Source organism: Calliopsis andreniformis, chromosome 3 (assembly GCF_051401765.1).
Source record: "Calliopsis andreniformis isolate RMS-2024a chromosome 3, iyCalAndr_principal, whole genome shotgun sequence".
NCBI lineage: Eukaryota > Metazoa > Arthropoda > Insecta > Hymenoptera > Andrenidae > Calliopsis > Calliopsis andreniformis.
In genome coordinates, this window is record NC_135064.1 from 11,031,161 (window position 1) to 11,049,580 (window position 18,420).

At 32.5% G+C, this 18,420-nt stretch overlaps 1 protein-coding gene across 3 annotated transcripts in view; it reads left to right on the forward strand.

Annotated features, from left to right (window-relative positions):
* Positions 1 to 18,420, forward strand: part of LOC143176985 (lateral signaling target protein 2 homolog) — a 48,296-nt gene that overhangs the window by 20,285 nt on the left and 9,591 nt on the right. For 2 of the 3 annotated variants that reach the window (XM_076374684.1, XM_076374685.1), the window contains exons 2-3: positions 13,127 to 13,549; positions 17,257 to 17,613. In XM_076374684.1, the coding sequence (XP_076230799.1) occupies positions 13,127 to 13,549; positions 17,257 to 17,613 (780 nt within the window). The remainder of the gene's footprint in view (positions 1 to 13,126; positions 13,550 to 17,256; positions 17,614 to 18,420) is intronic. The other variant, XM_076374686.1, reaches the window with a different exon arrangement.

Below are 18,420 nucleotides of genomic sequence, written 5' to 3' on the forward strand. Positions count from 1 at the left end.
TTTCTGTTTCGCGCTTTAAAAGAAACCATCCCGCTGGATCGTGCACGCTACTGTGCCAACGACAGTAGGTAGGTTCGCGATGGTTCGTTAGCGGAGAAAATGGAAATTCCCTCGTTCACAATAAGCTTCGCGTTTCAACGTGGATTTCATACATTTTTTTGCGGTTTTATCACGCGTATATTTCGTTTCGTTTAATACGTTGGACAGTTAAAAATAGTTATTGCTTTTAGTCGGATGTTTAGCAGGAAATGAAGATCACCGTGCAATTTGCTTTTTTCCTTAAGAGTAAGTTTAAGCTATTGAGAACATAGAGTTTAATTGATAATTCCAAGAAAAAGCGAATAGGATATCAATAATTACGTAAAATTGCTTACTCAAAAACAAATTATAGTTTTATTCGTTATGTACGTACGTATATGTTTAGATTTCCTAGGATAAATGAGTTATTCCATCTTTTTGCTAACTACAACTCGGTGATTCTACGTTAAAGTCTGTGGCGTATTCGCAAGGATTATTGAACTCTTTACCACTAAAAATTTAGTGTAAAAATTTCACTATGAATTGAAAGATCCTGCATTTACTCCCAGATAACATATGACATTTTGAAAACGTCTCTTTTATGTCTATTTTATGCCTGAACATTTTACGATATAATTTGGACGTCTTAAAGGCTTTCGAGATTTACGCCCATAGGACGTCTTAAAGACACGCTACATGGACGTTTTAAACACGTCTTATGAATGTTATTTAAGACATTTTAAAGACATACTGATTTGCAACTTCGTATGTTTCAAAGACGTTTTTTGGACATTTTTAGGACTTCACTGGATGTCTTTAAGATGTCTCTGTGCTATGTGGGTTTATAAATACCTACTTATTCAGTTCCACATGTTTAAATGAGATTTGTATTCTTCATCAATAAAATGAAATGAAAATCGTATTAATAGTACCATGGATATTAATAGCAATTTCGAGGGAAAATTAGCAGTTAAGGGTTGAAACAGTTTCACACGTGCACGCTGTATTTAGTATTATTTAGTACACTGTATTGAAACGAACACGAATCGATCTAGTTTGTTTGCAAGTTGAAAGTGCTTCAGTCCACGCGAAATCGCTAGTCCGAAACGCTGCAAATAACATGGACATCAGGGGGTTAAAACGGGGGTGGTGTTATCGTCGAACCTCTGCCTACGTAATCCGTACTTTTCCTTTCTCTCCAACGCGAAACATGGAAATGTTCCCTCGAGTAATTCCATGGTTATACACGTGATGGAGTCGTGTGTCCGTTTCCGTTTGCGAAAATGGTAACGTTTATTGTTCGTTTTCAATTCGAACATCCGGGTTCCTTGGAAAACGCTAACATTCTGAAACCTTTGATTATTACGCTGATCTTTGCATAGCTTGCGTATGTGCGAATGGTATAGGAATCCACGCGCGATGTTGCAATAGTCAATACAGGTTTTTACCATATCGTGTATCCTTTCGTTTGAGATACTGTATACCACCCACAGTTCACGATTATTACTATGTTGGGTCTCTAGAAGAACTAGACTCGAATAATAACAGAGTCTCACGTTTTATTTCAGGTCGTCATCCTTTGTGTAATTAAACTTTTTCGTTGGATTGATTTTCATGTTTGCTTGTAGATGATTCTTTTAAGATTATTTTCTTTGGGCTATGAAGGAAACCTTTTTTCAGTTATTAATAATAGAAGCTATTTATAAAATTTGATTTTGAAGACCTTGAGTTTAGAATTGTTGGAGGATCAATATAGCGTATTTAGCAAAAATGAATATATAGAAGTAGGTATATTTATTATTCAATTTTTGTGAGATAAAATACAATGCTGCGTATACGTATACAACGATGAGCATAATAACGATAAATGTTTTGTTAGATGCATTTTTATATAGAAGTCATGTTTTTTATGTAAGTACCTGTATTGGATCTTTTAATTTAGAAACATTTTACTTGACACTTTATTTATGTATCAATGATGGTCTTGCTTAGATGACTATGAATAGTATTAATTTGTGCGATTAAGAATAACATTAATGAAAGAATTTTTAATGGAGGTCACTAAAAGATGAGTCGACATCTATTGTAAAGCAAATAAAAGGATGATATAAAGATAAATTTGTGTAATCCTTATCAGATGACTGTGTGTCACTCGAACGCCCTAATAATACTATTTTTTTTAGTGACTCAGTAACTGGCAAATGTATTTCAAAAGTAATATAACTCATAGCAGTATATATTTTAAGAAAAATATACTGCTATATTTTAAGAAAAAATAATATTATTTACTAGTTAACTAATGTTTATAGAAAGAATAGGGAAGTAGTTACTCGTTATGTGTAGTAAATGATTTTGTCGATATTATTCAAATGATTCGTATCCAATGCATATTTCAAGAGTTCTTTGAATAAAATCTACAATTTGAAAGTTCAATTACTAATTAAAATTTTTACAATGAAAAATTGCAGATTGAAAATTGGGTTTTTTGAGTTATATCATTTTAGAAATACCTGTATAAAGTATTAGAAATACATTTTCAGTATTGTTCCACCTGCATTTTTTAGTCTATTGATCTATTAGTCTATATTTAGGTATGTCTTGTAATATTAACTTATTAGTTATTAAAGAGAATAGAAAGATGGAAGTTGATGAACTTATAAAAATGTAAAATTTTAAGACCTTGCAGTACACTTTGAAAATTTTTAATTCTGCTGTATAGTTCATATTAATTGATTTTCATGCCATTTTGTTCCTTAGTACTAAATAGCATCTATTAAAAATGAAGCATATACAATAATCTCTGGTAATGTATTTCCAATAATTATAGACAGGAACCAAAAAATAGTAGTATGTCAAAAAATTGAAGTTAGCATCGTATCTCGAAGATTTTCCACCTAATAATATTATTCATTTGTTCTAATAAAGCAGATATGACTCAGAAATGTTATATTTTTCATATTTTTGAGTTATTTTTATGAAAAAACTAACCCTTGCACTGAATGACATCAGAAAATCATAATTTTATTTCCCAGAAAATTATAATTTTTGAGTTACGTCATTATTGTAAAAAATTAGCAATGTGTGCTACAATAATGATATTCATTATCATAGTACCACAAATTCTATTTCCTACTGCTTTGCTTTTTTATAAATTCACTAACCCTAACCCTTCATTCACAACCCCAGTTACCTTTTGAGTTAGCGTATCCATCGTTTGTTTATACTGTCATTTCTGCCCTTCAAGTTACTTTCTCACCATATTTCCCCACAAACACGTTTTCGTGTGGTTTGGTCATTATTTAGAACGATGCATAAGTAAATAATGGCGCGAATCTCGTGTTAATTTCGAAATTAACTTAGTTCCCCATTATGCATGGTCATATTTAGTCCTATGTACGCGGTCGGCAATTTTAGTCAAGTTTCCCTGTGATAAGCGTGTAGTACGCATCGGTACTGTATATCGATTGCGATAAGGGCACATCTGGGAACATTTACGTGGTTCTGTGTTGATATTTGATCGACACGCGAAAGGAATTGTGCAAACAAGACGCGTGCTTGTTGCGGAGCAATATTTTGACGTATGTAGTCTGCGTTACCTGTCTCATATTTGTCATACGTCAAAAATTAAAAAACAATATTATATTATTCTGAATCAGGAATAACAACTGTCGTATAAATTTGAAGTTAAACGACGAGTGTTGGAAGACAAACAAGGCAAGAAAAATAGTGTAAAAAATTAATTTTGACTATTACTTGTTCATGAATATTTAAAGAAGCGAAGAAGATTTTATTATTTCTCAGAAGGCAATATTTTAATGGATTTTCAGAGAATAATATCGCAAATAGAAAACTGAAGCCCCATTTCTAATAATTCCTTTTAATGTTAAATGAAGTATTATCTCAAATTCAACACTTGATTAGAATATTTTGCACGATTTCACGTAAGTTTTATACATTAGTACACTTAATAAATTGAGCGAATACAGCATGGAGTTTCCTATTATCTTATTCTTGTTTTGTGGTATATGATAGTACTTTACGATTAAATCAATTGTTTTGAACGTCGTAATTCGCACGTGAAATGTTTCACGATCGCGGTTTCTTTATGATCTTGATTTTATTTTAGAGCATCGATACGTTTACACTTGCGGAAATAGATCTTGGATACATCGTAAATAAAGTAGTTCGCGAGGTAGTAGGTGCTTGGTTAAATTATATTTTAAGTACGTAATATACCTATACTTTACTCTACGTAAATGTTTTTTCTTTTGAATTATGAATTAGTATTTTATTAAGACTTTATTTGATCGGTAAGTACTATTTACTATATACTTATATTAAAAATTGACGTTAGCAGAATATTTATTTTACCTTCGATTTGATGTCACAGATATCAAGGATTTTATTATTGTATTCTTGTCATAAATGTTAAGCGATTATTAGCTATTTTTATCTGACTTTCATTATACTTGTGTTTTGCTTTAACTTTCCTTGTCGGCCTTTATGATGATAATTGCATAAAAATAGGTGGCAGGAATAGGGTAGTTACTAAAACAGGAAATAATAACCATGAATCGCGAAATACATGATGGTTATCTTCCTTACCTATATAAAAACTTGATCGTGAAATAATTACTTTGTGTATCAAAAAATTGTTGCTATATCTACGTATCAATTATACGTACTGATGGAATAGACACTCAATAAAATAACATTTATGCAGGTATAATAACACTGCATATATGTCATATCAGTGAGCGAGTTTAAAAGAAACCAATGTCAATTTGTAACTACTATGATAGCGAGCCAAGAAAGTTAGTTTATGTAACTATTTAAGGAAATTCTGATTTTTAAAATATTCTTAAGAATAGCTAATTTTTAAAAATTTCGCATTTAACGTTTATGAATTATTTAAATAACTAATACCTATTCAGTATATAAGAATATGTATATTCGAATTATTCTCTAAAGCATAAAATACTGTAAATTATATTTTCATATTAAGATTGTACGCCTTGAATAGGTACGCAGTATTGTTAAAAGTCAGAACTAAAATGTTGTATGTAAATTGAATTTGCATAAAAAAAATGTAAATTAAACCGAATTTACATAAAAAAATGTAAATAAATGTAAATTTAATTTCAATGAATTAAATTCAATGAATGAATTTACATTCAAAAATTTAAATTATATTTACATGAAAAGTTCCCATGGGTTTTCTATAAATTGAATTTCTATTAGAGAAACATTAAAGATGAGAATGAAATTTCAGATCTATTCGAACAGTGCAAAATGATTAAGAATAAAGTATCATGAATATATACAAATAATTTGTGTAAAATTTCTACCGCGAATTGCTAGAAAGATGCGAATTTTAACATTGATCTTTCTTGAACTCTCGCAGAGGTTTCATTGTTGGTCCTTTTATTGAACTTGTTTCGAATTCTCCCCAACTCGAAACATCTATCAAAGGTACAGATGCGCGTACACATATGCGATGGTGCAGTCTGCTTTCTTCTCTCCTCCTCTCATTCCCTTTGTGTCAGATATTGTTCGTAGGAGCAATAAATGCGGAGCCCGTTTCACGTGAGCCGATGCTATCGATTCAAAGTGCATCGACATGGGCGTTATGCAAGCGCAATTGCACAGGCACATATCGCCGTGCATCCTAATTTACGTATCGTTGCGTGGCTTAAAATAGATAAGGGAGCCACAGGGGCATAACACGTGGTTCGTGGATTTTCGAAAGTGACGCGTGCTAAATAGACATAAAAATCGGGGACATCGGTGCTCATCGTGGAACACGCGGACAGTGGTTGCTTTGGAAAATGAAACCTCCTCGATGTATCTAAAGTATTAAATCGCTGATGCACCGCGCTGCAACCTTGCAACTCGCAATACGATGGAAATACCGTGATTCACCGACCCGTTCATATGTGCTCGGGACATTGGTTAATTGTGTAAATGACTGCAATGTATTTTGCTTTTTATGCAATACTTTAGTTGCTGGGTTTATGTAAAGGTATCTGAATCACCTAGAAATTAGCATGTAATAACGCCATTTGTAATGTTTTATAAAATAGATATTCATACCTGTTAGTAATATGCTAATTAATTAATAAAAGAAAAATGGGTATCTTTTAGACTTGTAGCACTATTAAATATCTTGGAACTACTTATATTGAAGTATAAATAAGTTTTGTTAAGTTTGGTTTAATACATGAATTTTAATATAAAAATAAAGTTTCTTAACATATTCTAACACAAATATTTTGAAATATTGTAACAATTCTTTATGAATAAAGTTACAAGTTACAATCACTGTACCTGTACTATTCGCGAAGTGGTACTTTTTAGGGTAATTTCGATACTTGGGCATACTTTTGGCTTCCTTTCTTCTTTGTTAGTATCAAATTGAATTTTGTTAAACGTATGTTCAACATTTCACATCTGTGATTGATCTCTACAAAAATTATTACGTTATATTACTTCTTGAAGTTTATAGAATCTCTATTAAATCTGTTTTCTATTTCTTTCACTGAATTTTCTAGTTTTTTTCAGATAAATTTTCAACGAAAAATGAACTCCTGAGAGATACTTGTGTATGTTTTAAACAAGCGAATTTCTAAATATGTTAATGTGAATTGGAGTCACTACTTAGATACCGGAATTACTAAGATGCATTTTAACGTTTTTTAATGAAGAAAATTGAGATAATGATACTAATTTATTTCACAAATAATGTCATTAAAACTGATTTCATTCCTCAGAAAACTACTATTTACAATGATATTTAATCGCTGATATACAGAATATTACTGTCTACAACTGTTCCTCATTTTTCAAATTCTTTCTCAAAAAATTTCTACTTATTTTGAGACAAAATATAAAACGAGGAATTATATCTTAAAATAATCTAATATGATCTACCAAACGTAGATACGTTCAGTAATTTTTTATAATTATATCGAATTTACTCCACACATTATTTCTATTTCTATCTAGGTAATGTATTTTTAGAAAAAAGAAAGAATGTCAGTTTCCTTTTTTCAATATTTGTCCCACTATTCCTTACCAATTGTACGGACCATTCTGCACCCATTGGTCTACACTAATTGGAGAAAACCTCGTCACGCTTTCTAAGTTCGTTTTCGATGTTGATTTTTAACAATGAGTCTTCTGCATCTCCCGTGCTTAATGAGCGATTCATGTTTCACGTTTAGTATCGTTTAATATTGGCCACAAAAATAGTAAATCTCGTCCAGTTACAATATTTTGTATGTTGTTCCTTTTGTAATCAGGAGAAACGAGAAATGAATTCTTGTTACATGTTAATAAAACAGATCCATAGATTAATCTTGTTTCCTTTGAGGTATCAATCGCTCGTAGATATGCAAATTGTGATTTCTAATTTTCATTTTAACGAACAAGAAATCTTAGATTTGCTCTCTAAAAGTATTTAGAGAAGATAGAAGCAAATAATCCGTATCATTTACAAATAAACACTTATCTGCTGAATCATTGTTAAAGCAGGAATATATTTAATGAAATACATGTCTTATATGTGACCCTACAGAGTAGGGTAAAAGTATATACTGTGCAGAGCTGGTACAGTTGCATCTCAGACACATGTTGACACAGTAGTACTTTTTCATAGGTACAGTATCGCTCATAAGTATTCGAACAATTTCACAAGTTTGGAAAATTGCAGATTTATTGGTAGCAACCGATATTTATTGCTTAGACTAACTATTCATTACTGTTACAAGTATTATGTTTGTATTTATTATATACTTAATTTTAAGATGTAATAGAAGTACAAAACAAATGTAAAGAAGATACTTCAGTTACTACAAAGAAACCTTATAGATTTCTATGCCTTAGAAATTTATTTTTCTCAACATGTGACACTGTTTGAATATTTATGAGTGGTACTGTATTCATATAGGGAATACATCGATTGAATTAGTAGTTATGGCCACTTTGGCCAATAATATGCTAGGACCGAAAATGTATGTGAAATTAGGTGGATCTATTTATAGTAATCATGTAGATCCGCATTTCTTCCAGATGCAACCTTACCAGCCCTGTTCAGTATCAAATACTGGGTGGGATCTGAATACCTTTTATTTTCACATGTAACAAAATGTAGCACTATTAAATTGGAAATATTTACTTTTTCTCATAAATTGGAATTTCAGTTACCAGTTCGAATTGAAAGCATAATAATATTTACACTTTTAAAACACCGAAAACGCAATAATTGTACAGTAATTGGCACACAGTTTTTATTCTGCGCATTTTCATTTGGTCAGTAATCAGTGCATGAAGTTCTTCTTGTATTTTAATTAATATTTAAAGTGTTTCCAATATTTTAGTTACAAAAAATCGTATTAGTAGAAAAACATTGAATTTAATGTAAATACATTAAAAAGTATGAAAAAATGAAGTAATACCATTTAATTTAATCAAGAGTAGAACAGGTATCTTTAACGTGTGCAATAATTGATATATTTACCCTATCTTTTTTATTATTATTATTATTACTATTGAATACCTAATTAAATATCTGAAGTGCATATGCAAATAGCATACGTTACTAATTGCACATTATCATAAAAATTTGTCAAAGTTTCAGCTGCTGATATGTTGAATTATATGACATGCAGACAAAGAAATCTTATAGGAAAAAATATATAGCGATCAAGACACGTTTTATTTGCCACTCTTATTGCAAATTGTATCTATATGTTTTACCTCTATGTCACACAAGTGGATACGACCCGAACGAAGTGAACATTTCACTTATGGTTTCCTTGAATGGCAGCTGAATTTATACACGATTTACTCTCTTCCATTTTCCTGACTCAGCTGTACGATAAGAACATTTACCTCGAGATTCCAAGTGTACTTTACGCTATACAGTGCTCGTGCTTCGAAAACAAGGAAAGAAGGATAAATGAAACACTTTGCTCCCGTGAGAAAACGCCTGTAAAATTGTTGTTGACTCGCGGGGAGATAAGTCGATAAAATGATATATCTCTTTACATGGATATGCTTCACACGCTATATATAATCGATATCTTAATAACGTTCACTGTTATTTGTTGAAAATTTCGATGAAGGAAAATTGCCATGTTTTTTTTTACTACGATGAGGAAGTTCGTCTTTCTTTATTATAAAAACATTTTTATCGCGGGCGATATATTGAGAAGACAGAATTGTAAGGTATTAGTCATTGTCAGTTATAAAAACGACTGCAACCAAATTGTATTCCCAATTTGTTATTCATAGTTAGTAGAAATTCTGCGAATAGGTATGTTGTTTCTTACGTAAAGATAAATATGGTAGAACCTCGATCGATGGATTTAAGATCAAATTTGAAATAAAAATTTTCATTTAATTCCTAATTTTTAAAAGCTTGTTAAACTATTATTAAGTTATCATAATTCAAGGCTTAGTCTCAGTTCTACTGAACTCTTATCGATAGTAATCGATACTCTGAATAACGGAGAATGTATGTATGTAGATAATCGAAATCCGGTTAATCGAGATTCTACTGTACCTCACTTTGTAGGTACTAGTGGATACCCGATAGTGTACACAGATATTACTCGCTGCAAACTTGCAACATATTACTTGTAGTGATCTTACAAAGCATAATAAATTAGCAAAATCGGTTCATATATTAAACATGTTTTTCGTCCTAATACTCAGGAAATCATTGAATCCACATATTATCCAATTAAGTTCTAATTTTTGTACATTATCTATTCCTTATAAAATTATTTACAATGTAGTTTACGATATTTTGATAGATATTTTAATTTATTGAATGTTTCTAGACCTTAAAAATTGGTTTCTTTACTGGAAAAAATTCTTTTTTTTAAAGCCACTATTACCTTGTTTTAGAAAATTATTCAAAAATCGAACTCTAAATTGAAGAAAGTTTGCGTGTGTTTAAGTTATTCCAAGAGTTTCTAATTTTTCGTGCTCCAATTTAATCTTGAATTTTTAATTTAACATTTATTTAATCTTTAAAAGAAAGTGAAACTTGAATCGATTTTCCGTATACTTTTTACTTGCTGACAAATTTTACAAGACTGCAATTTCCACGTATCTGTAGCCAAAGAGTTAAAACAGTCGATCACTTTTCTTGTAATAGAATACAAAATTAGACCAGTTAACTCCATCAAATTGAAACAGTTCCTCCTTCCTAAACATTCATTGTCAGTCACCTCACTCGTCTAGGCTTCTAATTATGATAGTTAACCAGTAACCACCACTCAATTATCAGTTCTGGCCGCGTCGATGAAGCACGCGCGAGCTATGCGGAAAATTCCTTTCGTGTAGCGACAAAATTAATTAATTTACCATCTGATTGGAAAAAAAAAGAACGAGTCTTCTTTGTTCTTGCTGCAGATAATTGATAGGAACGAGGGGGGAGGATCGTCGTGTCGATGGGGGAGGAAAAACGTTCGCTCGTTAAATAAATCAGCGACTGCTTGACGTAATTAACATTGAATTGATACTCTCGTTCATTGAAGATCACTGTTTACGGAACGTAAAATATCATACGCCGCCCTCTCACGATTAATTACAGCGTAGACATACATAATTAGACCTCTGATTGTTTCGAGATGCACCAGTTCGTATCAATCTATAAATATATGTACATGTATTTCTCCTTGGGGCGCTTTTCTTCGAGGTGAACGTGTGCGGAAAATTACCAATTATCTCGCTCGAAAGAAAAACGTCTCGATTATTTCTGCAGCGGGAAATGTTCTCAAGGCGTCTTGTATTATCTTCTTTCGTTTACGTTTACGTTTAACCCTTTATTGGCACGGTGAGATCATAGCATTTATAGATACTAACTCAACGTTTTGTATTTTATATGAAAAATATAGTGGATTTTACAGAGATTAATAAATTGCAAAGCTGAGAATTTTTTCTATACGTGTGTTTTACTGTCAACCATTTTTCGTAACAGAATTGCAGTAATTCTTATGTTGGTATTGGAAGTGCATGTGAGTTAAAGATTAACGTATTCGCGGTATTGTACATTTTTTGATTTTACATGTAGATATATTTTATCTACCTATAGTGGTGCATAAAAAAATTTAAATAGTTAACGAAGCAATAAAACGTCACGAGTTTACAGAAGCAAATTGTGGAACATCCATGCTGTGTGGACTGAGAAGATATACAGGGTTTTCGACGACAGGTGTTGGCAATTTTAAGGGGTGATTTTATCTGCTAAAATAAGACAAAAATGAGGATAAATGACACTGCGTCCCAGACTTTGTTTTCGAGTTCATAATTGTTGAGAAAATGCCTGAAATGTGTCTGACTTAGGATTTACTGACTTTACTGTGTCTGGCTTAGCTAATGTACGACAGTAGAATAAGTTCCAAGTCAGACATATTTCAGACGCTTTATTCAGGACATTACTAACTCTGAAACTAAGCTATTTCATTTTAGGGAAAAATGTATTGTTGAATGAAATTGTGAAAAAGCTGTATTCTATAAAATACAAGAAGTAGTAAGACTGTTTAGTTTTAGATATATTAAAGACATTAAGTCGCATGGAAAACAAGTGGATTTGCATTGTGACTTCTGGCTAAAATACTATGTACATGATGTAAGATACTAATGAACGAACTGAATGAGTTCATGTATTACATAGGTGAAATTTAGAAGCTAATTGGTTCATAAAGACAATAGTTATAATTTTTACAAGACAGGACAAATATGATTTGTTGAAAGAATATTGTTCATGAATACGTATTCCCTATTTTAGTGATGCGTTATTTTATGGCTTGAAGAGTCTACGACACTTGCAAAACAATTATGTTTTTGCGTGTATATAAGAAGCTTATCTCAGTGATAAGCCATTTATCAAATATCGTACATTATAAAAATTGGCTAGCCGTATAACCCGTCTAGATTCTCTGACACATGTAGGAGTTAATTAAGCAAAACTTGAGATAAGGAAACACGTAGTAAGAACGCATAATCAACTGTAATGCTAATTCATCTTCTTTGAGATGTGTGTATGTGTAATAAAGATATCTCGTGTTATATATAATAATTAAAGTTTAATCAGTCTGCAAATATTTTGATTATTTCGTGTTATGCATGAACGATGTCTGAAAACTTAAACTTGTCGTTTAATTTATAAAACTTTGAAGTAATGCACTTTCTGTACTGGCGTATCTACATGCACGTATTATAGTTGATAAAAATGAGATGAATGAGATTAGTATCGTCACAGATAAGTAAACAAACATCTCCTTTTGCAAACATATGAGGTAAATAAGTAAACAAATGTCCACACGTGTTCACGATTTGTCATGCCGACTGATGATCTTAGTTATAACTAGATATAGCCTGAGAATACGATTCATGATGTAACCTGATAATATAAATTCGGTTATCTTGCACGAGACATCTAACAACATGCACGTGTGATATTTAGTACGAGTAGTAGGTAGAAGTCGGTTTTTATTGTTGGGAGACTTAATTGAACACAAATTAAGATGCATGAGGAAACGATAGGACATCTCAAATACAAAAATGGTTTATGTACCTATCTTTGTTAAAGGTGATAACCTATCTTAGCGTCAAATCGCTAGAAATGTACAATTAGAATCACTAATTGGACATATGAAAATGAATGTTTCACTGACTCATAAATTTTGAGTGATCTAATTTGATGGTCAGAGATTGTAGTTCCTCCTCAGTATATTTCAGTTTTTATAATAATATACTTCCACAATGTTTTAGTTTAATTTATTTACCTTGGTTTACTGGCTCATTTACGAAGAAAAACCCATTAACGCAAAGCATACAATAATCCCTTCATTCTTCCACTCTTACAAGTAATCAGAAGACTAAAAACAAACCTGGTCAATGGTCCTCGCCACCATATAAAACCTAGCAAGACTTTTCGCTGAAAGAGTCTTCATCATGTCATTGGCAAGGCCTTGACTAGATTCCTTGCCAGCAAATCAACTCAGAGAATGTATTATCCCGATTGTTGATCTCAATAAATTTCAAAAGACTTTTACTCGCAATATTAAAAATCCCTTTTGTGTTTGGTTCACAGAGGGACGATACGAGCCTGCTCGCCCAGTTCTTCTACGCTGACGAATCCCTGAACGCAGTCGCGTGCGAGTTGGACTCGTTCGACGGTCGTCAGGAGCCGGAGAGATGCACCACGCTGGTGAATCAGCTACGTCATTGCCAGGACAAGGTGCTGACGATATGCAGCCAGATAATGGACGACCTGATCCCAGAGAGCAGGGCGAATCGGGATTTCAGGGTGAAGTTCCCCGATGACGTGATGCAGGAGAACCTGGCGGGGCAGCTGTGGTTCGGCGCCGAGTGCCTGGCAGCTGGGTCCTCCATCATGAACAGGGAGGCTGAAAGTTCAGCCATGAGGCCTTTGGCGAAGGCTCTGACAAAGTCGCTGGATATCGTCAGGAATTTGCTCAGGGAACACGCGCTGAAAGGTCACATGAACCTGAAGGTATTTATCGACACCTGTACGTTAGACTGTTGGTGAATCGTGTTAGGGGCACATTACACTCGATGCGAAGATATCATCCACTGTGTGCAATTAGAAGTGTATTATTAGTCTGCTATTAATGAGAACATGAAGCTGTTTCTCTTTTTAAGGTATTCTTCGTATAGAAATAGGAATTCGTGGTATGAAGAATATGTTATAGTGTTTCTTCGCTATAGGTATATGATTCATTGGTAATTATTTATACAGAGTGTTCCAGAATTAGAGGCATAGGTGGAAAGGAGGTAATTCTACAGGAAACAAAAAGTCGAAAATTTAAAGTAGCTTTCTTTGATGTCGTGCTTCATTTTCGAGAAAATTGAGCTTTCTCTTGAGAGTGTCTATAAGACAAAATAATGTAAGTTACATAAAAAAATTGAATTTTTGGCTTAATTGAAGACTACAAAATTTATATTCTTGATGTAACATGCAAGTTTATACTATAAAATTGAGATTCAAAGTGAATATCTCAAAAACAAAAAATGTAACGCGTCGTTGTTCATTGCAATCACAGATATAATGAAGAATATATTTTCGGGACAAACTTATTAATGGATCCAGATAGTGTATTACTTAGGTAGTGGTATCAGTTCTTTCGAGATAAATGTACATCTCTTACTCTGTATAAACTCGTTGTAGGTAACAAGTCTCAAGATTATAGCCAGTAAAAATTGATCTTTGATCGTAACACACGTGATTTTTGACTCATGATTGATCCTTGTCGTTAACCTCTGTTAATTTTAGAAATTAATAATCGATCTACGAATGAATGGGCCTCAAAAGTGGTATCCATATCACGATGAAATATTATCAACAGTCCTCATGTGCAAGTGTTCTTCGAGCGAACATTCTTTATAAAATTGCACTGTTTTGAAACTTAGTTGCATTATCGCAGCGCAAGCGAAAGGGAATAATCTCAGACACCTATTGACACATCTAATCGTAAGGCCTACATGCTTGTAGTTACGTCAACATTTTTTTACAACTTTTCTTACTGTTCAAACATTCTAGATCTAGTTATCTAAAGATACCAGAAAGATAGGTATTTAATTGGCCACTGATGTATATGCCATCGAGAACATTTAGGTTCTGTTTTATAGGTTTTCGATAACGAATCGTATTGGTCCGGTTGATGAGCATTTGTGAAGTTATCGAATGACACTTAAATTCTAATATTAAATATTGTGTAAGCATTCATTTAAGCGGAATGTTAATTTGTTTTTCTAATTATTTTAATTTATGTTATCATTATAGTGGAAAAGTACGTATATTTAATGGTATTTTTTATTATGTGGAGTGGAGCTGCCCTTAACAGATTAATAAAAACTTGTTAAGATATAAAATACATATAGAGTAAAACGATGAATTGACACATATTTAAAATAACGAGGACATAACTAGAATTTTATAAAATATTATTTAAGTAACATAGAGCATATATTAGGTTTCTTGTTTTTTCGAAGTTATAGATAGAGGGATTGGTATCATGCAATAAACTTTGTCCGATCGTTATTTTTTATAAAGCACATTAAAGATGAAGCCACTTACTAATGTAGGTACGAATGCTTTGAATATTAACAAAGCTTATAATAAAGCTATGAAAGCCCTTATTATTTGGCATAAATTTTATCAAAAAAGCTGCTGATATATAAATTTAGTATTTGTAAAAATTCTTGTAAATATTAACATTGTTCATTGTTGCTTTCTAAAATTAATAACTATTTATTGGAAAATAGATCAAAGACGTGGTCAAAAAATGAACTCAATAATAATATTTTCAGAGATATTGCACAGAATATGTATCAAACAGCCTAAGAAAGGCTGTATTTCAAATAACAGCAATGGTAAAGCATTCTACCATTTTTTGTCACTTGGCTTAAATAGAAAGCCAAAGAAAATAGATAAACGAGTTTCACATGAGGCTGACGATATAGAAATCTTAAATAAGTGGAGATAGCAACACTGAAAACGATCGTATAAAAGCTTAAAATAAAAAATTTGCAGCATTCCTCGTATTAATATGATCTTGTGCCAATTGAGTATTATTTTGTTAAACATTTATTTTGTTAAGCAGCGATTTTTTTAATACATATAAAAAAAGGATATCGAAATGAAGGAATGGTAAAAGTAATGTTCACAATTTCTTGACTTTTAAAACTTATTGTTTTTATTTCGGAATAATAAAATCAGTTAATCATTGAGATATGGTGTCTTGAAAAAATTACGTATTTGAAATTCTATTTAAGGATACTACATTGCACGTGCACCAGCTTAATATTAAAAACAAGTTTAGTAAAATTGTGTGCTTCTATAGAGTTAGTTCTCCTCTTCTTAAAAATAGAGAAAATGTTGAAGAGTATTTCTACGCAGTGTCGATGTGCAAGAGACGAACTTACCTTTTGATGCATTCTGCAGCATGGCTTGGCACGTGTAACTTTCTCCTCTCCTGTTCTTCTTGAAGACATAGCAATTATGAGTGCACCCTTCTATTTCTTTTTAATATATAATTGCTGTGGGTCATGCATTAAAGTATTCATGCTTTTTTTTTGCTGAACTTGATCGATGACTTTCCATAATTTCGTAAGTAGATAATTGAACAAAATTTTACGATCCAGATCACAGCAGGAATTTATATCGAAATTTCCACATACAGTGAATAATTTTTTTAATGAAAAAATGACGCGGATCGTTAGATAAAAAAATACTAGGTCACGTCAATGTATGCATGAGAATTGACAATCTGGAATTTTTCCAGCAAGACTAGAGAGTACGATTGAAGGTGCCAGTTTCAGAATTCTGAAAATTTGCATTTTAATATTGGAAAGTTTATGCTACGTAAAAAAGACTGCGTAATATTAGTTCTAAAAACACCTTTTGTTTTCTCTACTATATATGATTAAAATATACTGGAAACAAATGATATTTTTATAAAGCATAATTTGAAATAAACTTTTCATTTGTCTATATTTGCAAATTTTTTTCTATGGAAAGGTATATGTATGTATATATGTATGTTATGTATATAAACGTATATAATTAAACATTAAAATAAGTATACTTTGATTAGAATTTAAAATCACTCTTATTTTGCCGCATACGTAGAGAACTTTGATCTCTATGCAGGAAATATATACTTTACGATACATTAAACTGCTCGCATGCATATCTGAATTTAGAATATACAATCGGAGGAGACGTCAAGGAATGACGAGTATACTTGCAACGCGGTACACTATGTTCATCTCCATCTTATTTGTAACTACAGTGTATATTAGTCATAAACGCTTGAAAGACGCCTCGTGTTGCAGCAGAATAATTTTAACTCGAATTTAAATCCCTTTTGACGCACAACAAAATTTCGTACAAGCATCGTTTCGCTATATTTTCCAATAAATACAGACGTCACACTTAACTGTTAAAAGCAGACCAGTCATGATTATTTCCTTCTATATACTGTTTATTAAAATAGAAGAAATCTAGCGGGTGCCAGTTGGCAACATTGTCGCATAAACAATTCGGCTATTATTTACAAAGGATTCTAAATGAGACACGTGGATGAAAATTGATTAGAATTCTGTAATTACCATGAACGAAAGCTGGCTGAAATTTATGGCAATGTTAATTGCCTTTCTCCCGTCCGTTCAGTGATTAATGAAATTTCATACCGACAGTACCTGTTTCAGACCCAGAACCCCCTGGATCCGTCTCTGGAGAAGCTGATCGAGTCGCTGAAGATCTTCGATCGGCTGTTCGCCGATTTCGAGCTGTGCTACGTCGGTGCCATGGTACCGGTGAAATCGACGAAGGAGTACGAGCAGCAGGAACTTGTGTGCGTTTTATTTTCGGAGACGCTGCAAAGAGCTCTTGAACGCGGATTGCTCAGCCAAGCCGACGTGGATAATTATGAGCCAGCCCTGATGTTTACTATTCCTCGTTTGGCGATTGTTTCTGGCCTCTTGGCTCCGCCTGGAGGTCCGTTGTGCCTGAATAACCCCGACAACATTAGCGAAATGTTTAGACCTTTTAAGGTGAGCAAAGGTGCACTAATGACCTGCCAGTGACTCATAATTGGGTTATGCTGGTGCAAGATTAAAGTGTATGTAGGTCAATTAAAAGGAAAACGAAGCTTCCAGTTGAAAGCAGTGCCTTGACAATTAAGATTTCTTTAATCCTTAACTGATACGATGCGGATCACAGCGTTTATAGTAGTTCTAGTTTTAATAGAGGTATGGAAAGTATTCGTGGGTAGTTTACAGTGATTAGTAGAATGGAAAGTTGTAAATTTTCTTTATAGTGAGATAAACTATTTTTTATACTACATAATCAGAGTATCTGTTAAGGATTGATATATGTTAGGAGTAAAATCTCAAGCGTCTCCCTCGAGTTCTCATGTGCTTTTGCAGGATAAATGTATTCTAATTAATATTGTTTAGATGTACAGTACTACATGTAGAGATTCAATGGATTTAAAGGTACAAAAATGAATAAAGCATTTGTGAAAGTAACCGTCTCCAATTTCAAATAACTGGATTACAAGACTGAATATGAAACTGAATAAAAAAGGCTACTCTTAAGATTGCTGTCTTAGATTTTAATCTGAGTCTTCACTGAACCAAACTACGAGGAACTTTGCCACTTGTTGCCTGTTTGTACCGAAAGAAAAATTGGGAATACGCGTTAGTACTTTGTCACGAGAATAAATAATCCTACAGTTTGTACATTTTGTTGTTTTTGTTTTGTTTTTCTCTTGAGTCATCATTTGCAACTTGGAAGGAGCTGACTGCTGCACCTACTTGTGAACAAATGTAACCTTGATACCAAAGTAAAGTCTGAAT